The sequence below is a fragment of the Sus scrofa genome, chromosome 3 (assembly GCF_054392235.1).
Source record: "Sus scrofa isolate SSC_HxYL_T2T_F1_AM1 chromosome 3, Sscrofa_HxYL_maternal_Yorkshire_Landrace_v2.0, whole genome shotgun sequence".
Classification (NCBI taxonomy): Eukaryota; Metazoa; Chordata; class Mammalia; order Artiodactyla; family Suidae; genus Sus; species Sus scrofa.
Window position 1 is genome coordinate 38,146,652 of NC_139385.1, and position 27,556 is coordinate 38,174,207.

Genomic DNA, 27,556 nt, shown 5'->3' on the forward strand with positions numbered 1-27,556 from the left:
ATATAGTTAGAATCATTCAGTACAGAGTCTTGAAAAGATCGGCTTCTTTTACTTAGTGCTCTGCCTTTATAGCTCCTTCGTGTCTCTTCGTGGCTGGATAGCCCATTTCTTTTTATCACCGAATAATATTGCCTTTCCTGGATCTACCACAGTTTGTCAATTCAAATACGGAGGGGACAGGCGTACTTTTAAAAGCTTCCCACGTGATTGTCGGGTGCAGACGGGGCTAGGCCAGTTTCTGCCCCATTGATGGGGAAGCAGAGGCCCTGATCAGGAAAGAGACTTCAGGTCCTACAGAGCCGGTGGAGGAGTGGGCCTCTCTGCACACCCGCCCCCCCCGCCCCCACCACGCTTCCCCCATTGCCCTGGTGGGCCTGGCCAAGCCTTCGCTCGAACCTGACCCCAGATAGGATGCTCCGGGCACTCTCCCCTTTGACCTCCAGAGCTTCTAGAGGTCCTCTGGCCCCTAGGGGGCCCCTGTGGGGGGCATCCTTTGCTGTAACGCAGTGGCACAGGGGTCCTCCGCTTGCCCCAGCAGCCTCCTTTCAGGCCCAGGCATGGGCTGTAGAGCCACGCAGGCCCAGGTTGAATGTGTGACCCTCTCTGAGCCTCATTGTAAGACAGAAATCCTGCTTCATATATGGTGGAAAAGATAAGGTGAGACTCTGCTCCGGGCCTGGAGCTGGGTCAGGGACAGAAGACTGTCCCCATTCTCCCCTCTGCCTCGTTTGTCTTCCTGAGTGCTTGCCAGCTGCTACGTTTGGTGATGCCCAGAGCTGCGGTGGCTCCGGAGGGCTTCCTGGAAGAAGGGGCTCTCCTGCCTACCCAGCTCCCACCGCCCCTTCCTGTCCCCACCCCACCTCCCCACTCCTGAGCCCTCTCCTGCCTCCCTGCAGGTGCAGGCGGCTGCCGGGCGCCCCAAAGAGCGCAGCCTCAATGGCTCCCTGTCTGTGCACGTGTCTGGCGAGGAGCTGGTTCTGCTGGAGGCCAACACCAGCCAGGATACCTGGAGAAGCAGCCGGGGCTGGGGTCTGAGCGTCCTTCTCCGCCAGGAGGTTCTCAGAGCCCCCAAGGCTGTTCAGCTGCAGCTGTCCGGCAAGGTCACCCCAGCCAGGTGACTGTCCCCAGGTGGCCTGCGAGAGGGGAGGGGGCCTCCTGGAAGATGGGAAATGATCCCTCAGAGGCGCCCTCTTATGTCACTCTGGAATCAGGCCTGAATGACAGCCATGTGTCCTGTTCTGGGTTTCAAGGCACTCAGGGAATGGGAGGAGGAGGCGTTCAATTTTTCACTTATTGCTTCTCTTTTTCAGTTACAACAGCATTCGTTATAGATGACTTGAAAGATTATAATAACGAGTAGGGAATAAAGCAAAAATCCCCAGAGGTGGTCCTGGGGAATGCGGTACCTTTTGCTCCAGTTTTTCATCTCTGACTCCCTCTTCACCTTCGGATACATCCGCTATGGATGGCTCGCAGGAGCCTGGGGTACAGAGCCAGCCTGGGTTCAGATCCCGGCTCTGCCAGTGCTGCCTGGGGGACCTTGGATGAGACCCTGTGCTCTTCTGTGCCTCAGTTTCCCAACGTGCTTCTTAGGGTTGTCCTCGGATTACCTGGACAGCCCTTGTGGATTCCAAACCAGCATCTGGCCAGCAAGAATAAAAGTGTTCCCTTCCAGTTGCCATTATCCCTCCACTTTCTGGCATAAATTAGGTCTCTGTTAGATGCAGTTCTAGATTTAAGGCTACACCTGTGGCATATGTAAGTTCCTGGGCCAGGGACTGAATCTGAGCTGCAGCTGTAATGACACCCGAGCCTTTAACCCACTTGTGCTGGGCTGGGATAGGACCTTCATGTCTGCCATGACCTGAGCCGCTGCAGGTGGATTCTTTTTTTTTTTTTTTTTTTGTCTTTTGTCTTTTTTGTTGTTGTTGTTATTGTTGCTATTTCTTGTGTCGCTCCCGCGGCATATGGAGGTTCCCAGGCTAGGGGTTGAATTGGAGCTGTAGCCACCGGCCTACACCAGAGCCACAGCAACGCGGGATCCAAGCCGCGTCTGCAACCTACACCACAGCTCACGGCAACGCCGGATCGTTAACCCACTGAGCAAGGGCAGGGACCGAACCCGCAACCTCATGGTTCCTAGTCGGATTCGTTAACCACTGCGCCACGACGGGAACTCCTGCAGGTGGATTCTTAACCCACTGTGCCATAGCAGGAACTCCTTTGGCAGCTCTTTTGAATTCGAGGAGATCCAAGGCTTTGAACATGGTCCTGGATAATCCTGTCCTCAGAATTTCCATCTCCAGATGTCTCTCCATCTGCCTGTTTATCTGTTTGTCTGATCCCCCCACCCCATCCTTATCCCAACCTAAAAAATGTTTGAAGCAGGTTATCCAAATGTATATTATTCTGTGGAGTTCCCTGGTGGCCTAGTAGTTGAGAATTTGTGTTGTCACTGCTGTGGCTCGGGTTCGATGCCTGGCCTGGGAACTTCTGCATGCTGCAGGCATGGCCAAAAAAAAAAAAACAAAAAACAATTTTTTAATATATATTATGGCTAGGGCAGGAATAGAGAAACTTTCAGTTAAAGGGCCAGATGGTGAATCATTTCGGATCTGTGGGCCACATGGTCTCTGTTGCAAGTACTCTGCGGTTGTAGCACAGAAACATCCTGGACAAACGTAAATAAATGGGTGTGGCCAGGTTCCAATAAAAGTTTATTTGCTAAACAGATGGTAGGCTGGTTTTGACCCACAGGCCCATAGGTTGCCAACTCTTGTTCTGGGCTTTAGAAAATACATGAGGAAATAGATTGAAGGAAAGGAAAAAATGGGAAAGTGCTCAAAGTGGCATTGGCAAACAAAATGCATGCCATTTCTATAGGGGAGCTGAAGATTGGTCTCTGAGCTTCCTAGTAGCCAGTGCAAGAAGAGAAACCATCCAATGGCATTATTTGCAGATACTGCCTTTGCTTATGGAAAAGTATGCACCAAAGAAAGTGTGGCTGATCTTGTTGCTGGTGTTGGTGCTCGAGGGAAGAATCTCCCGTGGTGTCCTATAAAGAACGTACCATGTGGGTGACAGGGACCATACCTCCTGCCCCAATTCTCCAGGAAGCTTTACAACAGGCTTCCTAGGGCTGTTTTTCCCCCTCATCCTTCAGCATAGTAACATACATTGATATCTTATAAGCAACATCAGCTCATTCCATAGTTGCAGTTTCTTCTCCACTTGACAGAAGAAGAAACTGAGGTTCAGAGAGGTTCCATGCTTGTGCAAGACCACACAGTGAGTGAGCCACTGGGGTTCAAAGGTTTGACTGATCTCAAAGACTGCATCCTTGGGGGGCTGAAGGCCCAGTAAGGCAGTCCTGTGATGGGCCTGGATGGTGGGCTTCAGGAATGTGCCTCTTATGGCCTGGGCTGCTTATTTGAAGGGGAAAACTACCATTTGCCTGCAGGGGTAGATGCCAGCATTGTCCATGCTTCCATCACTTTCCTTCCTAGGATTTGGCTGTTTTCCAAGGCTCTGGTGGACCGCAACGCAGTGCAGCTTTTCCTCAAGGCAACTGAAGAGCAGAAGCGAGGTCGCGTCCTGACCCTGCAGAGCCAAGCCCACCACACGGTGGCCGCCTGGGCAGCCGTGCCCCGTCTTCTGACCCTGAGGGGTGTGCTGAAGCAGAGGGAGATGCTCAGAGAGGGTGAGGGCCTGGGAAATGCCATGGGGCAGGAGCAGAGAGGCTCTTGGAGAAGCATTTTCTGTGGAACCATAGTGTAGATGAAATCCTACACGGTGGAATAGGTCCACCAAGGCTCTATTCCAGCGTTTCACACACTGATGATACCCCTTTATCAGAAATTAATACCTGTTCTGACAAAGTGAATTATCTGCTATTTATATACTATACAGTCTTCCTTATGCAGGACTTGTCAGAGCCTTCACATTCTAATGGACATGGGAAATATCCAGGAGGGAGAGCTGGATGCATCGTTTCCCCAATTTTTTTTTTTTCTTTATTTATTCTTGGGCTGCTCCCACAGCACATGGAGGTTCCTGGGCTAGGGGTCGAATTGGAGCTGTAGCTGCCGGCCTACACCACAGCCACAGCCAAACAGGATCTGAGCCGAGTCTGTGACCTACACCACAGCTCACGGCAACGCCAGATCCTTAACCCCCTGAGTAAGGCCAGGGATCGAACCCGCAACCTCATGGTTCCTAGTCGGATTTGTTAACCACTGAGCCATGACGGGAACTCCCCAAATTTTTTCTAATACGTTTTTCTTCTAGGTTTTTTCTTTTTCAGGGCCTCACCTGTGACATATGGAAGTTCTCAGACTAGGGATTGAATCGGAACTGCAGCTGCCATCCTATACCACAGCCACAGCAATACTGGATCCCAGCCGCATCTGCAACTTACGTCACAACTTGTGGCAACGCCAGATCCTTAACCCACTGGGCGAGGCCAGGGATTGAACCTCTATCCTCACGGAAACTGTCAGGTTCTTTACCCACTGCACCATCATGGGAACTCTTGCCAGTTTAATTGACATGTAATTGACATGTGGCATTGTGTAAATCTGTGTACAGCATAATGATTCGACTTACATCATGAAATGGTTATCATGATAAGCTTAGTGAACATCAATCATCTCATAGACACAAAATTAAACCAAGAGAAAAAGCTTTTTGTTCTTGTGGTGAGACCTCTTAGGATTGACTCTCTTAATAACTTTCGTATAAAACATACAGCAGTGTTGATTATGTGTATTTTGTTGTTACATTACATTCATAGTACTTATTTCTTTTATCGCAGGAAGTTTGTACCTTTTGACTGTCTTCATCCAATCCCCTCTTCCCCCATACCCCACCTCTAGTGACAATTTTTTTTGTTTCTTTTGGCTTTTTAGGTCCATACCTGTGGCATATGGAGGTTCCCAGGCTGGAGGTCACATTGGAGCTTATAGCCGCCAGCCTACACCACAGCCACAGGAACGCCAGATCCAAACCATGTCTGCAACCTATACCATAGCTGATGGCAACGCTGGATCCTTAACCCACTGAGAGAAATTAGGGATCTAACCTGCATCCTCATAGATGCTAGTCAGATTCATTTCCGCTGAGCCACAACGGGAACTCCCAGGGTCCACAAATCTGATCTCTTTCTCTCTTTTTTAATTTTTTTTAGTTGATTTATAATGTTGTGATAGTGTGATAGTTTCTGGTGTACAGCAAAGTGATTTGGTTATATTTATGTATATGAACTTTTCAGATTCTTGTCCAGTATGGGTTATTATAGGATATTGAATGTAGTTCCCTGTGCTCTACAATAGGACAGACTTTTATATATAGCAGTGTGTTTCTGCGAATCCTAAACTCCTCATTTGTCCCTTCCACACCTGCTTTCCTCTTTAGCAACAGATATAAAGTCTGTGCTTTATATCTGTGAGTCTATTTCATTTTATTTTTTGTCTTTTTGCCTTTTCTTGGGCCGCTCCCATGGCATATGGAGGTTCCCAGGCTAGGGGTTGAATCGGAACTATAGCCGCCAGCCTACGCCAGAGCCACAGCAATGCGGGATCCAAGCCGCGTCTGCAACCTACACCACAGCTCACGGCAACGCCGGATCCTTAACCCACTGAGCAAGGGCAGGGACCGAACCCGCAACCTCATGGTTCCTAGTCGGATTCGTTAACCACTGCGCCACAACAGGAACTCCTGTGAGTCTATTTCAAAGATAAGTTCATTGGCGCCATACTTTGAATTCCACATAAAAGTAATATCTATGGTATTTGTCTTCCTCTGACTTGTGTAGTATAATCTCTTGGTCCATCCATGTTACTGCAAATGGCATTATTGCATTCTTTTTTATGGCTGAGTAGTGTTCCACTGTGTATATTTACCTCGTCTTTTTTATCCATTCATCTGGCGATGGACATTTAGCTTGCTTCCATGTCTTGGTGATTGTAAATAGTGCTGCAACAAACATTGGGGTGCGTGTGTCTTTTCGAATTAGAGTTTTATCCTGATATATACCCAGGAGTGGGATTGCTGGATCATTTGATACCTCTATTTTTAGTTTTTTAAAATGATTTTTATTTTTTCCATTATAGTTGGTTTACAGTGTTCTGTCAATTTTCTACTGTACAGTAAAGTGATCCAGTCACACACACACACACACACACATATTCTTTTTCTCACATTATCCTCCGTCATGCTCCATCACAAGTGACTAGATATAGTTCCCAGTGCTATACAGCAGGACCTCATTGCTCATCCATTCCAAATGCAATAGTTTGCATCTACAAACCCCAGACTCCCAGTCCACCCCACTCCCTCCCCCTCTCCCTTAGCAACCACAAGCCTGTTCTCCAAGTCCATGAGTTTCTTTTCTGTGGAAAGGTTCATTTGTGCCATGTATTATATTTAGTTTTTTAAGGAAGCTCCGTACTGGTTTCCATAGTGGCTGTACCAATTTACATTCCCACCAACAGTGTAGGAGGGTTCCCTTTTCTCCACACCCTCTCTAGCATTGATTATTTGTAGATTTTTTTAATGATGGCCATTCAGACCAGTGTGAAGTAGTACCTCATTGTAGTTTTTTTCATTGTTTTGTTTTGTTTTTTAGGACCGCACCTGCAGCAGATGGAAGTTCCCAGGCCAGGGGTCCAATTGGAGCTTTAGCCGCTGGCCTACACCACAGCTACAGCAATGTGGGATCCGAGCTGCGTCTGTGACCTACACCACAGCTCACGGCAACGCCAGATACTGCACCCATTGAGCGAGGCCAGGGATCGAACCTATGTCTTCACGGATACTGCCAGGTTCATAACCCACTGAGCCACAATGGGAACTCCCCTCATTGTAGTTTTAATTTGCATTTCTCTGATAATTAGCAGTGTTGAGCATCCTTTCATGTACCTGTTGGATAGTTATATGTCCTCTTTGGAGAAATGTCTATTTAAGTCTTCTGCCAATTTTTTTTTGGGGGGTTGGGTTGTTTGTTGTTTTGTTATTGAGTTGTATGAGGTGTCTTTCTTTTAAAAAATTGAAGCATAGTTGATGTACTGTGTTATATGTTACAGGCTGTACAACATAATGATTAACAACTTTTAAAGGTTATATTCCACTTAAAGTTATAAAATATTGGCTATATTCCCTGTGTGGTACAATATATCCTTCTTCTTATTATTATTATTTTTTTTTTTTTGGCTTGGGATTGAATCAGAGCTATAGCTGCCGGCCTTCACCACAGCCACAGCAATGCAGGATCTGAGCCACATCTGCAACCTACACCACAGCTTACGGCAACGCTGGATCCTTAACCCCCTGAGCAAGGCCAGGGATTGAACCTGAGTCCTCATGGATACTAGTTGGATTCATTTCCACTCAGCCACATTGAAAACGCCATATCATTATAGCTCATTTATTTGATAACGAGTAGTTTGTACCTCTTTAATCCCCTACCCCATCTTGCTCCTCTCCCTTTCCCTCTCCCTGCTGGTAACCACGACTTTGTTCTCTGTATCTGTGAGTCTGTTTCTTTTCAGTTGTATTTCTAGTTTCTTTTATTTTTTAGATTCTGCATTTAAGTGATAGCAGTATCTGTCTTTCTCTATCTGACTTATTTCATTTAGCATAATACCCTACAAGTCCATCCATGTCATTGCACGTGGCAAAATTTCATTCTTCTTTATGGCCAAGTAATATTCCTCTGTGTGTGTGTGTGACACATTTTCTTTATCCATTCACCTATTAATGGTTACTTAGGTTGCTCTCATATCTTGGCATTTATAAATAACACTGCTGTGAACTCTGGGGTGCATGTATCTTTTCAAAGTAGTATTTTTTTTTTCAGTTTTATACCCAGGAGTGGAATTGCTGGGTTATCTGGTAATTCTCTTTTTAATGTTTGGAGCAATGTCCATTCTGTTTTCCGCAGTGGCAGCACCAGCTTACATTGCCACCAACAGTGTACAAGGCTTCTCGTTTCTTCACATCCTTGCCAACATGTGTTCATTTGTGTTCTGTTTGGTGATAGCAGTTCTGACAGTTGTGAGCTGTCATTGTGGTTTTAATTTGCATTTCTCTGACGGTTAACACCAAGGAGCATCTTTTCATGTGCCTCTTGGCCATCTGCATGTCCTCTTTGGAAAAATGTCTCTTTTGGTCTGCTGCCCATTTTAGAATCGGATTGTTTGTGGGTTTTTTTGTTTTTTTTTTTTTTTTGTTTTTTGAGTTGTAGAAGCTGTTGATATATTTTGGATATTAACTCCTTATCAGTCAATTTGCAAATATTTTCTCCCATTCAGTGGGTTGTGTTTTTGTTTAGTTGATGGTTTCTTTTGCTGTGCAAAAGCTTCTCAGTGTCATTAGCTCCCCTTTGTTCATTCGTGCCCACTTGGAGACGCTCTCCAGTCACTTTAGATAATTGCTTCCTATATTTGGTCCAGAATGTACAATTGTTACCTTGGGAGGGTTGGTCCAGTTATCTGTCCCCACGATGAATGGACACGGAATTCCTCCTGTGTCCTGTCTTCTCTGGAGCATTTCCTTCCTGTATGACCAAAACGATGTTTCTATCTCACCTTATAGGTTCCCTGACACGGAATGAGCCATTTCTCCAAGAATTCTCATCCCTTTCAGAGCAAAACAGTATGCAGAAAATAAGATCTGATGCTAAATATGTTTATTCCTACTGAGGTATGAGGCTTGCTGATAACTCTCAGTGGACAGACCAAGAAAATAGATGTAGGTGTGTACACACACACACACACACACACATTTATAAATATATAAATTTACAACCATTTGTTTGTACTGATGTCCTCAATTCCAATCCACCATCCAAAACTCACCCTGTTTTTTCCCTCTTTTCCTGTTTCGTCCTCCCTTCTTCCGTAGCAAAAACCTGCCTCCAATTATATTTGTTCAGCCCTGGGATACAAAGCAAGGAGGTGCAGAATTACTGCCTCAACCTCTGAGAAAACAAACCCGATTCATTCAAATTTAGTATATGTGTTGCGCGTTCTTTCTGTCTTTAGCCTGAGGGGGAAGTCCAAACACAGTGTTCCATTCATTGCCCACCCTCCTCATGTGGTCCTTTTCGTCATTTGAAATACACTTGGGCCACTGGTTTCTGCTTATATTCCATTTTTTAGGTCTTCCCATCCTTATTGATTTTCTGTATCTTTTTTTTTTTCTTTTTCTTTTTTGCTTTTTACGGCCACACCCATGGCATAGGGAAGTTCCCAGGCTAAGAATCAAATCGGAGCTACAGCTGCCGGCCTGAGCCACAGCCACAGCAACGCCAGAGCTGAGCCACGTCTGTGACCTACACCACAGCTCCTGGCGATGCTGGATCCTTAACCCACTGAGCGAGGCCAGGGATCGAACCTGCATCCTCATGGATGCTAGCTGGGTTCATTAACCACTGAGCCACAAAGGGAACTCCCTGTATCTTTTTCTTGATTATGCGAAACATTAACATGTTTCCAAAAAGTCAGAATTATACAAACAGGGATTTTTGCACAAGCATCCTTGACCATAGCCCCCTAGTCGGACTTCTGTCCAGGGCCCCGTGTTTCAGAACCTGAAGATTCTGCTTTCCCACCAACCCTGGCGGAACTGCGTCATTCTCTGATCTTGTAGGAGCGTTGACACTGACCCTCCTGAGTCCGAGGTGGTTAAATTGTGGCAGAACTAAATTGCATAATTAAATAACTGTCCAAAGATCAAATGGCCTAGGTTTGCGAACATTTAAACACAATCCAGCGAAAGATGTCCCCATGGGATACTCTTCCCCTCAAGTTCACTCTCAGTGGCCCTGATGATCTCTCCTTCTGTTTTCGGAAGTTTGTCGCTTGCCGCTGAGAACTAGCACGTCCCCATGCTGATCTCTCAACACGCATAGCTCCATTTCCGAAGGCAACCATCGAGGGGTGATTTCTTGGGGCGCAGTTTACACGGAGGGAAACACCCTTTACGTTTGATGGGCTCCTATAGTTGCGTAGCCACCAACACAGTCTTGAGACCCAGCAGTTCCATCTCCCCCAGAAGTTCCTTCCTGCTGCTCATAGTTGTCAGCCTCCCCCCACCCCCCATCCCTGGCAACCCATCAGTTTTCTGTCCCTCTAGTGTTGACTCTTCCAGAATGTCGCCTAAATGGAATCAGACATCACATAGACTTTGAGTATAGCATCTTTTGCCCAACGTAGTATGGTTTTAAGATTCATCCAGATTGTCTATGTCGGTCATTTTTTCCCTTTTTATGGGTGATTTTTTGGAATGATTTTGATTTTTTTCCATTGTAGTTGGTTTCCAGGGTGCTGCCCATTTCTCCTGTACAGCAAAGTGACGCAGTCACAGATATGTATATTCTTGGGTCATTGATGAGTTAGAATCCATTTATGCATTCACAGTTGAAGGATATGTGGGTTGTTTCCAGTATTTTCCAATGATGAATTAAAGCCTCAGTAGGCATCGGTCTACAGGGTTTTGTGGGCATGTATGATTTCATTGCTCTTGGGAGAGTACCTAGAAGTGGAATTGCTGGGTTGTATGGCAAGTGTGTGTTTATAGGAAACTGCTAGACTGTTTCCAGAGCGGCTGTGCCATTTGCCATCCCTACCAGCAACGTGCAAGAGTTCTGGTTGCTCTGCATCTTTGCTAGCAGTTCGTATTGTCAGGTTTTGGCTTTGGGTCTGTTTTGTTTTTATTGTTCTTTTTAAATTTTATTTTGCTGGTTGTATCTCATTTTGGTTTTAATTTGCATTTCCCTAATGACTAATTTGTTGACCATGTTTTCAGAGGCTTAATTGCCCCTTGTAAATATTCTTTGATAAAGTATCTATTCAAACCTTTTGCCCATTTAAAAGATAGAGTTGGAGTTCCCATTGTGGCTCAGTGGTTAACGAATCCGACTAGGAACCATGAGGTTGCGGGTTCGATCCCTGGCCTTGCTCAGTGGGTTAAGGATCCGGCGTTGCTGTGAGCTGTGGTGTAGGTCAGACACAGCTTGGATCCTGAGTTGCTGTGGCTGTGGTGTAGGCTGGCGGCTGCAGCTCTGATTAAACCCCTAGCCTGGGAACCTCCATATGCCATGGGTACGGCCCTAGAAAAGACAAAAAAAAAAAAAAAAAAAAATAGAGTCGCTTGTTTTCTTATTATTGAATTTGGGAGTCATAGATACAGGTTCTTTATCAGACATGTATTTTAAAAATATCTTCTCTGGAGTTCCTGTCATGGCACAGCGGAAACGAATCCAACTAGGAACCATGAGGTTGTGGGTTTGATCCCTGGCCTCACTCAGTGGGTTAAGGATCCGGCCTTGCTGTGAGCAGTGGGGTAGGTCACAAACTCAGCTCAGATCTTGTGTTGCTGTAGCCGTGGTGTAGGCCGGTAGCTGTAGCTCTAATTCGACCCCTAGCTTGGGAACCTCCATATTCCTCAGGTGTGGCCCTAAAAAGCAAAAATAATAATAATAATAAATAAAAATAAAAATATCTCCTTCTGCTCTGTGGCTTGTTTTTTTTTATTTTTTAAAGGTGTCTTTTGAAAAGTGGAGGTTTTTACTTTTCATGAAGTCCAATTTATCTTTTTTCTTTTATGAATCATGCTTTGATATCATATAAGAAATATTTGCCTAACATGAGGCTACAAATTTTTCTCTTGTGTGTTTTTTTTCCTCGTAGTATTATGGTATTAGGTTTTAAGTTTAGGTCTGTGGACAATTTTATTTTTTTTATTTTTTATTTATTTATTTTTGTCTTTCTGTCTTTTCTAGGGCCACTCCGTGGCATGTGGAGGTTCCCAGGCTAGGGGTCTCATCGGAGCTGTAGCCGCTGGCCTACACCACAGCCACAGCAACGCAGGGATCCGAGCCGTGTCTGCAGTCTACACCACAGCTCACAGCAATGCCAGATCGTTAACCCACTGAGAGAGGCCAGGGATCGAACCTGCCACCTCATGGTTCCCAGTGGGATTCGTTAACCACTGAGCCATGATGGGAACTCCCAGTGGACAACTTTATTTACTTATGTATTTATGTATTTGTTATTGAAGTACAGTTGATTTATGCTGTATTAGTTTCACTTTCCAGTATAGCAAAGTGGTTCAGTTATATATATTCTTTTTCTAGATTCTCTCCCATCATAGGTTATTACAAGACATTGATTATAGTTCCTTGCGCTCTGCAGGAGCCCTTGTTTTTTGTCTGTTTTATATATAGTAGTGTGTTTCCGTTAATCCCAAATTCCTGATTTCTCCCTCCCCCCACCTTTCCTTTGGCAACTTCCAATTTGTTTTCTACATCTGTGAGTCTATTTCTATTTTGTAAACATGTTCATTTGTATCAGTCTTTTAGATTCCACATATAAGTGATATCATATGCTATTCATCTTTATCTGACTTCACTTAGTATGATCATCTCTAGGTCCATCCATCTGGCTGCAAATGGCATCATTTCATTCTTTTTCATGGCTGAGTAATATTCTATTATATATGTAGTATCTTTATCCATTCCTCTGTTGATGGATACTTAGGTTGCTTTCATGTCTTGGCTGCTGTAAATAGTGCTGCTCTGAACCTTGGGAGGAAGGTATCTTTTCATATATGCCCAAGAATGGGATTGCTGGGTCGTATGGCAACTGTATGTTTTCTAAAGAACCTCCATAGTGGCTGCACCAACATACCTTCTCACCAACAGTGCAGGAGGGTTCTCTTGTTGTCTGTGGTTGTGACTTAATTTGTGTACAGGTTTGGGTAAATGCATAGTATTTTTAACCCATGGATTCCCAATCAATTCGACACATTTATTGAAAAGGTTATCCTTTACCTTTGCACTTTGTCAAAAATCCATTGACCACTGGCGCATGGGTCTCTTCCTGGATTCTATACTGTTCCATTGACATTATTTCATTTTATGTTCACAGTAATCAAGTGAAGTTTTGCCCTGATTATCCAGAGAAGAACAGAGTTTAACATCCTGCAGGACCTGGTGTCATAGGAGCCCACAATGTACAGAATTTGTAAAAAGATGATTGCAAGATTCTGCAGTAAAGTTCTAGCTGTATGGGAAGTGAGCTGCACTCTGCGATAGTTTAGCAAGTGAGATAGTTTAGCAAGTGAGCAACAATAGTTTTATGTCTGCAAGCACCGAACAGGGGTATCTAATCCAGCCAGTGGTGCCGAAGGGCCAGGGAAGGCTTCCTGGATGCGGCGACCCTGGAGTCAAACCTTGAATCATAAGAGGAAGGGGTAAGGGCACTTGGACCACAGCAAGGCCCTAGTGGAGCCCAGTGGAGTTAGGAGGCCTCAATGGTTCTATTAAGAGCAAGGATTTCCTGGGGTTCCTGCTGTGGTGCAGTGGGGTAAGAATCTGACTGCCACACCTTGGGTTGCAGCGGAGGTGTGGGTTTGATCCCCGGCCTGGCACAATAGGTTAAAGGATCTGGTGTTGCAGCTCGGATTCAATCAGTGCCCTGGAACTTCCATATGCCGGGAGTGCGGCCATAAAAATTAAAGAAAAAAAATAAAAGAGCAAAAACTTCCCTAATGCATGAGTTATATATGAGCATGGAACTGGCTCAAGGCAATGGAATCCTTTTCCTTAGGTGAGTGGAAGACTTCCGAGCAATTTTTCTATCCTTGGAACTCCAGGTTCAATTCCTCAAGGCTTCCCAGGTCTCAGTTCTGTAGACTGTAAAATGAGGCCTTTCCATCCCTGTGGTCCAGGACTCTCTTAAGTAGGACCGAGCGCTGGTATCACCAGACATGCCTTATCTGGCTTCCCGCTTTGTTGCCAAAACTGTTGTGTTTGTGAATTAGCTTCCTTGGTCCTCGGAGCATCCTAGGAGGGAGCTGCTCTGTTTGGTCCATTTCCTAGATATGCTCTCTCTGGAATGAGTTAGACTTACATCGTGGATCTAGGAACTTCCTATCCCAGGATTCTTATCTCACCTTCCCAAAGCTGGGCTTCCCCTGGGCTGACCCTCTGCTCTGTACTGCTGCTCTCCCATCCCCTGCAGGTACCGTCAAGGTCACTGCCGACTCAGCTCTGCTGGGATTCCTCCTGCGGGACAAGTATGAGAAGGCAGGAAACGGCACCAATGTGCACAGTGTGACCTGCATCCTCGCCCAGAATGGCAGCCAGACCTTGCCAGGAGAGCTCCGGCTGAGGGGGCGACTGCAGGCCCAGACAGGGAGCCTTGGGGGCCATGCCAGCATCCGGGCTGACGCAGCCAGCCTAGCTCTGGGTGGGGTCTGCGCCTGGGGCCCTGAGCACAGCCAGCTCTCCGGCAGCCTGAGCCACAACCTCAGCACCTTGAGTGAAGCAGGTAGGAAGGGGGGAGAGGCGATGGCTTCCTCCTCCAGAGATTCCCAGGGCCTGAGGCCAAGGGTGTTAAAAGAGTCCCCGGTCCCCAGATCCACCTTCCAGCTCTATTTCCTCCCCTACCAGCTTCTCCCAGGGCTATTATTTAGCCAGAGCACCAGTTGCTACCTGTATAGACTCACCTTCAACTGGAGGGCAAACAGCAGCTGCCAACCACCCCTCCCCCAGATCCCCCATGCCACACCCTGCCTCCCTGCCCAGGCAGTCCATCTTCTCAGGTTTGGAAGGCTGGTCTGGCAGGGCAGTTAGGAAATAGCTCGGACACCCCAGCACTAGCTTCCTGGGGACATTTCCACTGGACCTGGGGGGCCCCATAGGTGCAGCAACAAGGGGAGAACACAGGATCAGCCCTATTCATCTTATGCTTTGTGAGAGCCCATCCCTGTCTTTAGGGAGTTAGGAATCCAAAGGCCCTTTGGGGCTTTTCCCTTGCTAAGTGTGGCCCTTGTGGTGTTGGTGGGGAGCTGGGGGGCAAGTCTGCTTCTGGGCCTAGGGAACTCTCCCGAGAGAGGATGGCCTGCCAGGGACCCCGCTCTGGCTGCCCGGGAGCCTATCATCTCTGTCCTTCCTCTCGACCCCAGGATTCCCCTCGGAGGCGGGGATGCTCCTGTCACTCGCCCACACGGCTTCCAACGTTTCAGTGCATGTGATGCTGCATAGTGCGGAGGGTCAGCTGGATGCCGTCCTTGGCCAGGAGGGCCCCGCCACGAGTGCCCCCGGCAGCCAGCTCCGCGCAAGCCTTGGCCATACGGTGCCCTGGCTCAGGCGCTGGGGCCTCCCCTTTTCCGTGGACGGCCGTGGGCACTTGCAGGTGGGTGAGGGGGCTGGGCCCGGCCCCGTGGGGGCAGGGGATATGAGGGACCCCCACAGCTTTGCTTTTGCCCAGACCATGGGACCCAGTCTGGTGGCCGGGCTGATGGTGAGCATGGATGGCGAGGAGGAGCTTCCCGTGGCCCTGGAGAGAAGGGGAGCGCATAACCCCCGGAGGCTGGTCCTCGGGCGGCAGCACGATCTCTCGTGGTTCCAGGTGAGTGACTCAGGGTCCCCAGGTGAACAGGGCCCAAACCAGGCGGCCAGGAAGGCGCAGTGTTGCCTTTGCAGCTTCTCTAGTCACCTACGTACGCGGCTCCCACCTGCCTGTGCTTTTTCCCAAGATGTTAGCCCCGCCCATTGCCTTTTCACAGCTGTAGCCCCGCCCGCCACCTAAGCTCCTTTCACCACCTTAGCTCCTCCCACCACCTAAGCTCCTCCCACCTTAGCTCCTCCCGCCACATTGGCCCCTCCTATTTCCCCTACCTTCTCATCCATCCTTTCTCCTTTCCTCTCACTCGCTTCTGGTGTCCATCCACCCTCCCATCCTTCCTCTGCACCCTGCCTTCTCTTTCTTCTGCCCCCTTGTCCTCCTGTCCTTCTATCACCCTCCCTCCCCCACCCCCATAACCACAAGTGTAATGGAGGCAGCCCCCTCTGAGGGCCTGGGGGGTCTAGCTGGTGCAATGAAAACTGCTGACTCTCACCCATCAGCTCGTGTTCCACTAGCCAAGGAAGCATGTACACAGCTGTCTTTTGTATTGTTCTCAAGAACAAAAAACAGGAACCCCCCTGTGTGCCCATCACAGGTGTGGCTAGACCACCCGAACTGCAGGGGAAGTGAGCCCAGACTGCTGCATCACTTACCCATTGTGGGGCTTCAAGCCAGCTGCTCTTTCTGTGCCTCAGTGTTGCCATCTGTAAAATGGGAGTCTTAGTTATCCCTGCCTCCCAAGGTCTCCTTGAGGGTCGGAGAAGGACCAAGTTGGAAGCTGGCGCCCACAGGCTCTGTGAGGATGTGAACTCTGGCCACTTCTGTTTTTGATGATGCTGTGGGTTAGAACTTCATCTTCACGAACTTTTTTTTTGGGGGGGGGTACCTTCCTAGGGAGGCTCTCACAAAGAGAGATGGGCTGGGTCTCAGCACTCTGCCCAGAGTCAAGGTTGTAGGGAGACACCTCATGCCTAAACATGACCCCCTACCCCCACCCACCCCACTGGTTTCTCTAGGTCAGCTGTAGCCGAAACATCTCGATGGACCAGCTGTCAGGGCTCTGCTTGGGGCACATGGCTGAGTGGCCTCTTGAGGTAGGCGGGTCTGTTTTGCGGGCAGGACAGTAGTGCTGGGTGGTGGTCTGCCTCTGGGGGACAGGCATGGCCTGAGCACTGGGGGCTGCCTGCTGGATGGCCTAGGGCCTGTGGCCACTGCCAGGCTGACCTGCTTGGTCAGCCCTCCCCACCCCAGTGACATGCATCTGGACTCCCAACCTGGCACTAGATGGGTGGTCTGTTTTATAAGCATTGTTAAACATTGACCCAGAATATGAGTATTTTGAGCCAGCCTCGGTCATGGGGGGCTAGGCAGGTGAGAGGCATATGTAGGACTTCAGAAGGCGTCAGACCGTGGGGCTCACAGGGCACAGCCCGCCTGGGTGGGGCACAGCCAGCTTAGGTGGCCCTGAGTAATCCTGGGCCAGGGCACAGGTGGGCAGGCCCTCTCCTTCACAGGCACAGCGTGACGGGGAGGCCAGAGCACAGCGCCTGACCTCCCTGATCTCCAGTGGGGCCCAGAGCTTCCTGAGCTGTGGGTGAACTGACCATGGGGTGACCCCTGGGGCTGCCTGTGGACCTTGTCAGTGCTGGTTCAGCTGAGCTCTCAGTCCAGTTGGCAGCTGGCTGTAATGAGCATAGCCCTGAGGGTGGCCTGGGGGAGGAGGACAGAGGTGTTTCTGCTCCTGAGGCCACTGGCCTGTCCTGGCTGCGTGCTGGGATCCCCTGGAGGAGCTGGGTCCCAGGACCTGACTGACTCAGGGACTGGGGAGACGGAAGCCTGGAGGTACTGAGTGGGCGCTGCAGGGTGTCCAGCCTCGGACACTGCCCAGGGACCCTGGCAGCTGCTGCTGCAGGCTCACCCCCTGGCTGTCTGGGTAGCACAGGGAGTCCCCAGGGAGGACTGTTTCTGGCAGCTTCACCTCTGTGAGCCCAGAAGACGTGATGCTTTCACTCCAGCCTGGGCAGCCATAGCAGCTCCACATGACATCGGGAGCTACAAGGGCCGGATATCAGATCAGCACAACTTCTTGCTCAGAGCTGCCATGCGCCTGCTGTGTGACTTTTAGCCAGGCCTTAACCTCTCTGAGCCGCAGCCTTATTATCCATAAACTGCAGGTGGCAACACCTCCCTTACAATGTTGAGCATGAAATGGACTGATGTATGTGCCATCTCAACTTGGCGCCCTCGCTATTATTATTATTTTTATTTTTGTCTTTTTAGGGCTGCAGTGCGTCACATGGAAGTTTCCAGGCTAGGGGTGAAATCGGAGCTGCAGCTGCTGGCATACACCACAAGTGCAGCTACACTAAATCCAAGTGACAACTGCAACTTAAGCTCCAGCTCATGGCAATGCCAGATCCTTAACGTATTGTGAGGCCAGGGATCAAACTCACGTCTTCATGGCTACTAGTCAGGTTCTTTACTCCCGAGCCACAGCAGGAACTCCTTGGTACCTTCCCGTTTGCCCTGGTTGCAGCTACCAGGAAGTTGTGATCTTGTTTTACAGGTGTGGAAACTGAGGCTCAGGGAGGTGAAGTCCCCTTCCCAAGGTCACACAGAGGCCTGAATGGCGGGAGGGTTAACCACAAATTGAGATTAGGATTGAAAGGGCTTTTGTGGGCTGGACAGATGGGCTGCCCACCCCCCGAGGAAGTTTACACCTGGAGGGTACATGGAGTTGGTGGTTACATGTGTGAGAAAGACTCGGGGGTGAGGGCATTTGTTGGAGAGACCACTGTCAGGAGGCTGGTGACACGAGCTGGGCATGGATGGCCCTTCCGTCCAAGAGCCGTGGCCTGGAAGGCCGGCCCAGGCCCAGGACTCAGGCATTCCTCAGTCCCAGCGCAGGCCAGCAGCAGCCAGGCAGGCGGACTTGAGGTCAGGGCCACCCCGTGCCACGTGGCTCCTTTGCCATCTTCTTTAGTTGCAGTGGGGCTGAAACGTGCATTCACCCCGTTGTCGTCGGTGGCGCTGTCCCCACCTCAGGCAGACAGGTGACAGGAAGAGGCCGAGAGCAGCTTCTGATTCTGTCATGGGGCTGCGGATGCCCCAGGAACCCCCAGGTCCTGAGACTGTACCCCCTAGAGGAGCAGTGTCTTCCCTTTGGGGCGTTAAGAGGGACGTGTCTGGACAGGCCGTGGGAGAGGTTCAGAGGCCCTGAGGCTCCATCGTGGAAAAGAAAGGAGGAACGGGAGGGGGGACCCAGAGAGCTCCCGGGGAGTGGGGTGTGGACTTCGAGGACCCCAAAGTGTCCCTGGGTGGCTGGTTTCAGCTCTTTAGAGAGAAGCGCTTTGCAGGAGCATCGCCTGCAGGGGTGGTGGATGTGCCAAGGAATGGGGTTCCCTTGACACCCCCCCCGGAAGGCCCAGCAGAGGGTGGACACACTTGGTGGGGTGTTGTAGGGACACCCCCTTGGTCTCACCTTGCCTTTCTTGGGGGCAGAATCCGACTGTGCTGTCCTTGAACGGCTCCCTCCGGGTCCACACCTATGGAGCCAGCCTGGCGGCTCGGGTATCTTCTGGGAACACCTTCGCCCAGGCCCACGTCCACACGGCCGGCGGCCACCATGCCTGCCTGGACACTGGTCTCCAGCACACGTGGCCTCCACTCGAGGCACTGGGGGTTCCCCCCAGCAACCACCTCCAAGTGTCCGTGGTGGGTGACGACCCACCCAGGGCTCAGCTGGAGGTGACCCTGGGCTCGTGCGCCCTAGCTGCCCACGGGGATGTTCGGACTCAGGCCAACGCCACACACAACTGGACCCTGGACCTGGTGAATCACTGTCCCCTGCTGGAGGTAAGCCCCCTTCCCACCTGTCAGCACAGGCTCCCACCTCTGCCCACAAATTATTGAATGCCTTCTGTATCCCCAGCTCTGCACTCAGCATGAGAAACTATCTTTTTTCTTGCCATTATCACTTGAATCACGGGACTGCAAAGCTTTGAGCCAAAGACGGAACCAGAGCTGAATTTCCCCCCCTTCACAAAGAACCCTCCTGAGACACTGGTTCCATTCCTTTCTGGGGCTCAAGTTTATCCTTTTCGCACAGTCTCACCTATCCCATTACTGGGGTTAAGTATATAAAAGTAAAGAGTTCCCATTGTGGCTTAGCGGGTTAAGAACCCGACTAGGATCCATGAGGATGAGAGCTCGATCCCTGGCCTCCCTCAGTGGGTGAAGGATCTGGCGTTGCCGTGAGCTGTGGTGTAGGTCGCAGATGCGTCTCGGATCCCACGTGGCCATGACTGTGGCTGTAGTGAAGGTCAGCAGCTGCAGCTCCGATTCCACCCCAGCCTGGGAACTTGCATATGTCACAGGTGGGGCCCTAAAAAGAAAAGGGGAAAAAAAAAAAGGATCCAGGAGTAAGAATAAGAATAGCACACAAAAACAATACCAGCTGGAGCTCTCGCTATGGTGCAAAGGGATTGGTGGTGGTGTCTTGGGAGCGCTGCGACACAGGTTTGATCCCTGGCCCAACACAGTGGGTTAAGGATCTGGCATTGTTGCAGCTGCGGCTTAGGTCGCGAGTGTGGCTCAGGTCTGATTCATGGCCCAGGAGCTCCATATGCCGCTGGGCAGCCAAGAATAGAAAAAAAGAAAAAAAAAAAAAATAGCTGATGTTTCTTGGGCATGTGTGCTGAGTGCCCTCTGAGGCTCCTTAAATCCTCACCCCCGGGAGGAAGGGGCTCATCCTGGCTGATGCACTGGGGTCCGTGGGGCAGGACCCTTTGGTTCCCATCTTGGGTCAGTGCCCCACGGAGGGCGTGTCTTGGACCCCAGTGGCGTAAGTTGCGTAGGGTCTCTGCCTTCCAGCCAACAAACACGGATTTTGGTGATATAGTTCCACTAGCCAGCCTTTTCTCGGGGAATGGCTTTAGGCTCATGAGTCACAAGTATTAACTTATATCTCCTAGCAACTTAGGATGCTATGAATCAACTCCCATTTTAGAGATGGGTAAGCAGAGATTGTGGGTTTGGAAATACAGAGTTAGTGGTAGAGCCCACATCTCTGGATGGGGTACCCATGGTAATGGTCACTTTGCAGAGGGAGGGGCCCAGAGAGTTCAGGCCCTGGGGCCAAGGCTGCCCCTAAATCCAGCCACTTTCCCTATATTCCAGGCAGCAGGAGTCCCTCAGGCCCTGCACTCCAAGGGCAGCCTGAGCTGGGGCCCCTGTGAGTTCGACTTGGCTGCCGGCCTCCACAGTGACTATGGAGATGCCCACCTGCAGCTGGCCCGCATCTCCGGGCCCCAGACCTCGGTCCTGGGGCACCTAACCCACTCCCTGCCCCTGCTGGGCCACCTGGGGCTGCCACCCAAGAACGCCATTAGCCTGATGGCCCAGCCCGGCCCTGCCACCCTTGGCTCCCTGGCCCTCCAGATGGGGCCGTGCCAGCTGCAGGGAACACTGGAGCATCATGCTAGGAACCGAAGCACATGGATGCTGGCCACCAAGCCGGGCTGCCCCCTGCTGGAGGTGCGTGTGCTGGGCCAGTGAGGTGACCAGAGAGGCAGCTTCCGGAACTCCTGCCAGTGTGAGACCTGAGCCTGGCTGGCCCCTCCCTCCAGGCCCTTCCCAGAACCCTACTGGATGCCGCAGTGGGGTGGGGCCCAAGTTGGTGGGCTGGGGTGCGGGGAAAGGTGGGGGGGGGGGTAAGAGGGTGGGAGATGGAGAACGGGGGTCACTCCTGATGAGGGACTGCCCTCTGACCCCTCCCTCTCTGGTCCAGCAGGGCCTGGGCCTCCCAGCAGGGACACAGCTCAGCGGCTCCCTGCAGGCCTCAGGTGGGGAAGCAGAGGCATCAGGGGTCCTCACAGTGGCCAACCAGACCGCCTCCCTGACTTTGGCAGTGGCCTTGCCCCCATCCGAGGCCACACTCCAAGCAAAGCTGAGGCACACACTGCCTGCCCTGCATGCCATCCCCCCAGAGACCTCGCTGGCTGTCCGGCTCAGGCGGGAGGCCGGGCACCTGCTGGGCCTGGAGCTGCGCGCAGGAACCTGCGAGCTTCGGGGCAGCGGTGAGCTGCAGCTGGGCCGCCAGTGGCAGTGGCGGGTGCTGGCCGAGAGCTCCTGCGAGGCCCTGCAGGTAAGTGTGCTGGGGAGGGGGTCGGGTGGGGTTCAGAGACTCCAGGGGCCGGGACAGGGAGAGAGATCAGGTGAACCTTGGAGGAACCGACTCATCAGGTACTTACTGAGCACCTACCCCGGGCCCTGGACGTGCAGCCATAAACAGAGCAGAGAGGAATGCCTGCCTGGGGCAGCTGGGCAGCCCCCAGGATAAAGCGCTGAACTGGGGACTCTTTGACACAGTGTGGAGGGCTGGGGGAGAGAGAACATGGGATTGGGTGGGCATGAAAAACAGATCAGATCTTGCAATTTTATCTTATTTTTTCTTATTATTTATTTTTTACTTTATGTAATTATTTTTGGCCACTCTGAGGCATGTGGAGTTCCTGCCAGGGATCACATTTGAGCCGCAGTTGTGACCTGTGCTACAGCTGTGGCAATGCCAGATCCTTAACCCACTGTGCCAAGCTAGGGATTGAACTTGGGTCCCTGCGCTCTAGAGATGCTGCCAATCTCGTTGCACTGCAGTGGGAACTCACATTTATTTTTATGTATTTGGTTTTTTTGGCTGCACCCTCGGCATGCAGAAGGTCCCGGGCCAAGGATCGAAGCTGAGCCACAGCAGTGACAATGCCGGATCCTTAACCACTAGGCCACCAGGGAACTCCAACACCGCCATTTTATATGTCAGTCAAGGCTGGCCCTAAAGACAGGACGACGTTTGAGCACAGACCTGAAGAAGAGCAGGGAATAGTGAGCGTATCTGAGGAAGGGATATTGCTCGTGTGGTCAGTGCAAAGGCCCTGAGACTGGGCCAGAGAGGGAAGGGAATTCTCTATGACTGGGGTCAGCAAACCATTTCTATAAAAGTCCAGAAAGGAGTTCTCGTCGTGCCTCAGTGGTTCACGAATCCGACTAGGGACCATGAGGTTGAGGGTTCGATCTCTGGCCTCGCTCAGTGGATTAAGGACCATGCGTTGCTGTGAGCTGTGGTGTAGGTCACAGACGCGGCTCAGATCTGGCATTGCTGTGGCTCTGGTGGAGGCCAGTGGCTACAGCTCTGGTTAGACCCCTAGCCTGGGAGCCTCCATATGCCTCCTTTCACAGGTGCAGCCCTAGCAAAGACAAAAAATAAAAAAAAAATAAAAGTCCAGATAGATATCTTCAGCTTTGCAGGCCATTTAGGCGCTGTTGTAACAACTCAGGCTGCTAGCGTAATGCAAAGCGCCACAGATGGTAGGCACTGAATGGGCATGACTGTGTTCCAGTAAAGCTTTATTTACAACAGGCAGTGGGCTGGTTGTAGCCCGTGGGCCATCATTTGCTGACTCCTGTTTCATAAAAAGCCCATAGGATGGGGAGTTACCCTTGTGGCTTAGTGGGTTATGAACCCAACTAGTATCCATGAGGATACAGATTAGATCCCTGGCCTCGCTCAGTGGGTTAAGGATCTGGCGTTGCCGTGAGCTGCAGCGCAGGTCACCGATGCAGCTCAGATCTGGCATTGCTGTGGTTGGGGCGTAGCTCTGATTCGGCAGCTGGCTGAGATGGGACTGGAAGGAGACTAAACACTCAGACTGCACAGCTAGGGGCATGGGAAGGAAGCAGCCAAGGGTACCAAGGAGAGGAAGGGGAGGAAGCCCCAGGGAGAAGGGGTCCTGAGGCCGGGGAGGGAAGGGTTCCGAGAAGAGAGAAGCATCAATGCGTCAAATGCTGCACCAGGCAGGTGGAGAGTAGGGCAACCGTCCCGGATGCTCAGGAAGGCTCCTGTGAAGCCAGGAAGTGCCAGACTGAGTGGCAGTTCTGCGCCTGTCCCTGGTGGCCTTGGGCCAATCATTGATCCTCCCAGAGCCCCAGTTTCATCACCATAAAATGGGATGCCCAGCCCTCCTCCACTCCCAGGATTAGATGAAACCACATCACTGATGTGCTGAGGGGAATGTGCTGGCGGGAGATGCCGAAAGAGATGCCCACACAGGCCAGCCTTGCAGCTTGCTGCCTGGACAGGTTACCATCTGCCTCTTGGCAGCCAGTGTTTGGGTTCTGTGCGCTGGGGAAGGCGGAGAAGAGGTGGGGAGAAGCATATCCCACAGCTGCCAGCGGTTAGAAGGCTCTTGGCCAGTTGGTTTCACAAGACTTGGTTATCTTGGTGCAAAGATGCCATCTCTCGCCGTTGGGGGAGGCAGAGGGCGGAGGAAGCTCATGGACCAGTGCCTGGCCCTCAGGCACTCTGAGAACCTGACTGAAGTCACAAACGCTCTCTCAGAAAGGCGTGCGTGTGCACACTCTCACCCCATTTTGACGTCAGTTCAAGGGGGATCATAGGACCCCCGGTGCCCACGTGGGACCCCACCCTAGTTAAGAAGCTCTGCTTCCATGTTTCTTTATTTTATTTTTTTAGGACTTCACCCACATATGAAAGTTCCCAATCTAGGGGTCTAATCAGAGCTATAGCTGCCAGCCTATGCCACAGCCACAGCCTCTTCTGCGACCTGCACCACAGCTCAGGGCAACGCTGGATCCTTAACCCACGAAGCAAGGCCAGGGATTGACCCGTGTCCTCATGGATACTAGTTGGCTTCTTAACCCACCGAGCCACTCTGGGAATTCCTTGCATGTCTCTTTAAACCCCTCTAGGCCCTGGGGGTCCCAGGCCAAGTGGATGGTTCTGGCTACATCATGGTGAATGCTATGGCTGTGGATGCCCAGGTGCTGGTTACTATGGATGCCAGCATGCTACGGGGGCTGCTTGTCCTCAAGACCACCAAGGTGAGGACGCAGACTGGTGGGGTACCCAGGGTGGCCTGGGAGGGGGTGCCAGGGCCATGTGCTCCCGAGGCCCAAGGAGAAGCATTCAGACACCCTCTGAGCCCCAGAGAGCCCTGGCAAACAGGAGTGTTAGGGTTCATGAGCAGAAGAATCAGGCTTCTGAGGAGAAGTCCCTCAGCTGCCCTTTCCCTTTCCTAATATCCCCAGGAGCCACCGCTCATATCATGTCATGAATGTCTTGTATGTCGAAGCACACAGCTTGCTCCCTTCTGTGTCTGCCTTCTTTTGTTCAACATCAGGTTTGTGGGATTCATGCTATGTGGATTGTCCTTTTTCACTGCTGTATAGTATTCTACACTGTGGCCATGTCACAGTTCATCTACACGTCTTATCCATTAGCATTTGGGCAGTGTCCAGTTTTTTTATTGTATACTCATTTCATTAATCCTGTACATGCTTTTATTTTATTTAAAAATATTTTTTATGGTGGTGTGCCCATAACAAAATTTACCATCTTAAGTATTTTCAAATACACGGTTCAGTGGCATTAAGTGTATTCACATTGTTGTGCAACCATCACCAGAACTCTTTGCATGTTGCAAAACTAAAATTCTATACCCATGAAACAATAACTCTTCATTTCCCCCTCCCCCCAGCTATGTTGAATTTTCTTGCTTTTTAAGGCTGAGCACTACCACATGGTATGGATCAGGCACATTTTGTGGATCTACTTCTCCATCAGTAGACACTTGGGTTGCGTCCACCCTTTGGCTGTTGGCAAGAAGACTCTCTGAACTTGGGTGTGCAGGTGTATCTTCGCGATACTCTTGAGCGAATCTTTGTGTCTCTTGCTCGGTTGCAGACCCAGCAGGAAGTGAACTTGCTGCTCACACACAACCTGCCCCCGCCTGGCCCCTTGGCCCTCCCATCCCGTATCCTGCTGGACCTGACCACCGAGAGGCTCGGACCCAGCTATAGACACGCCCTGAGGGTCGGAGTGGATGGCAGACAGGTGGGGTTCTGCCAACAGGGCCTCGGGGAACTAGAGGCTGTGGGGATGGCCCAGCCCAATGGCCCAGGTCTCACTGTCATCTGCTCTGACAGGTGTCGGAGGAGCTGACCTTCACTCAGCATCCAGAGCACGTCTCCCTGGCCTGCACGCTCCAGCACAACATCCCCGCACTGCGGACGCTGTGGGTGGAGGACAAGCTGGACCTGCAGGTCAGCCTTGGCGAGTGCCAGTGATAATGGAAAGCCATGATGTTGGTCCTTGATTCATTCAACAAACCTTTTGGGCAATGCCAAGGAGATAAGGGGATGGTAGAACAAGGTTCAGACCTCCCTCTGAGCCTCAGTCTCCTCATCTGGAAACTGGGGAGGCTAGTACTCATTTCCGTCGCCCAGCAATGCCCACAGTACCCTTATCCACGCTCCTCCAGAGCCCCCGCCACCACTTCCAGCAGACCTGGTGCTTGTCCTCGAACCCTCTTCTTCCACTTTATCTGCACACCCTCCCTTCACAGGCTTGTCCATTCTGTCATATCAGTGCCATCCCTGCACCACCCACTCCCCCATTTTTCCCTTCCCTGAACCCCAGACCTGTAGACCCTACAGTCTGTTATATCTCCACTTGAACACCTGACAGGTACCTCCCACGTGGCTTTTCCAGAACCCCCAGACCTGCCCCCCCATCTCAGCAAACGGCTCCTTGTCCGTCTGTCCAGCTGTGCAGTCAAACCCTCGACGTCGTCCTGCATCCCTCCCACGCGGTCTCCCAACTTCCAACAGTGCCCAGAGTGCCGCCTCCCAGGGGTGCCCAGACCCGCCTGTCTCACCACCTCCAGCCTCGCCGTCTGTCCTCAGGCACCTCCTGTACCCTGGGTTCTAACCCACTAGCTGGGCTCTCGCTTCCATCCTGGCGCCCCTCTTAGCTCTTCACCACCCGGCAAGCGCCAGGTCCATTTGAATCCCTTACGCAGGGTCCAGCCCAGCAGCCGAGGGCCTCCTGCAAGGACCTGGCCTCGCCGTCGCTCTGAGCCTCTGCTCACTGACTCCCCCCCGGCCATGCTTGCAGACCTCCCACTGTCCTCCGCCCTGTGCACCCCTGCCCCAGGGGCGAGATGACCCTACCTGTCTCGGCCCTTCCCTGTCACCCCCTCCCTAACCCTCCGGAGAGAAAAAGCCCTCATTTCCCCTCCTCTCGGCACGCAGATCACTCCTTGACCAGATGTGTGGGTTTTCCCTCCATCAACCAGTTTTCCGGCACCAGTTGGTGGTCCTCCGATGCCGTCTGCGAGAGTCAGCGCAGACCCCACAGGTTAAGCGCTGAGACTCTCGGGACAGCCCCCCGCTTCAGATGCCAGTCACAAGTCCCAGCTTGTTACCTGTCCTTCTGACCCACCAGCTACAACCTGGGGCTCCCATCATCCCCATCTTGGGTTCCATCACTTGCTAGAACCGCTCACAGAACTCCGAGCAGCCCCTACGTGTGTTTCTGCTCTGATATGAAAAAGGCTCCGGTAAAGGAGGCAGATGATCAGCCAGATGAAGAGGCTCCTCGGGTGGGGTCCAGGAGAGCCCCGAGTGTCAGAGTTCCTGTCCTCCTGGAGTTGGGGTCTGCCACTCTCCCAGCACTTGGTAGTGTTCAATCCGGAAGCCTCCGGAACTCATAGTTGAGGGGTTTCTATGGAGACTTCATCACTTAGCCCTGATGGCTCATTAGCTCAATGTCCAGCCCCTCTGTCCTCCCTGAAGGAGATGAGAGTGAGGCTCAAAATTCCAGGCTTCTAATCACGGTCTGGTCTTAGAGCCACACCCGCAGCATATGGAGGTTCCCAGGCTAGGGGTTGAATTGGAGCTGTAGCTGCTGACCTGCGCCACAGCCACAGCCACGCCAGGTCTGAGCTGTGTCCGCGACCTACACCGCAGCTCACGGCAACGCCGGATCCTTAACCCACTGATCGAGGCCAGGGATCGAACCCATGTCCTCACGGATACTAGTCAGGTTCATTACCGCTGAGCCATGACGGGAGCTCCTTGCTTTGGTCTTTCTGATGACCACCTCCCATCCAGGAGCCCACTCAGGATCATCTCATGAGGGCGAAAGATTCTCTTATCACCCAGGAAATTGCAAGGGGTTTAGGAGCCCTGTGTCACGCTCCTCTGACCCCCTGTCACTCAAGAATTTACAAGAGTAGGGGCTCTGTGTCAGAAAATGGGTCAAAGACCAAATATTAGCAGTAACTGGG

General features: G+C 51.2%; 1 protein-coding gene across 1 annotated transcript in view; it reads left to right on the forward strand.

The window, feature by feature from the left end:
* The window catches only part of APOLTP (apolipoprotein lipid transfer particle homolog), a 177,211-nt gene that overhangs the window by 101,351 nt on the left and 48,304 nt on the right, over positions 1–27,556 (forward strand). Inside the window, exons 37-48 of the mRNA XM_021086611.2 lie at positions 897–1,114; positions 3,507–3,700; positions 14,025–14,333; positions 14,971–15,200; positions 15,276–15,416; positions 16,430–16,507; positions 18,915–19,268; positions 20,592–20,948; positions 21,205–21,558; positions 24,177–24,308; positions 25,171–25,320; positions 25,413–25,529. Of these exons, the coding sequence (XP_020942270.2) occupies positions 897–1,114; positions 3,507–3,700; positions 14,025–14,333; positions 14,971–15,200; positions 15,276–15,416; positions 16,430–16,507; positions 18,915–19,268; positions 20,592–20,948; positions 21,205–21,558; positions 24,177–24,308; positions 25,171–25,320; positions 25,413–25,529 (2,634 nt within the window). The remainder of the gene's footprint in view (positions 1–896; positions 1,115–3,506; positions 3,701–14,024; positions 14,334–14,970; positions 15,201–15,275; positions 15,417–16,429; positions 16,508–18,914; positions 19,269–20,591; positions 20,949–21,204; positions 21,559–24,176; positions 24,309–25,170; positions 25,321–25,412; positions 25,530–27,556) is intronic.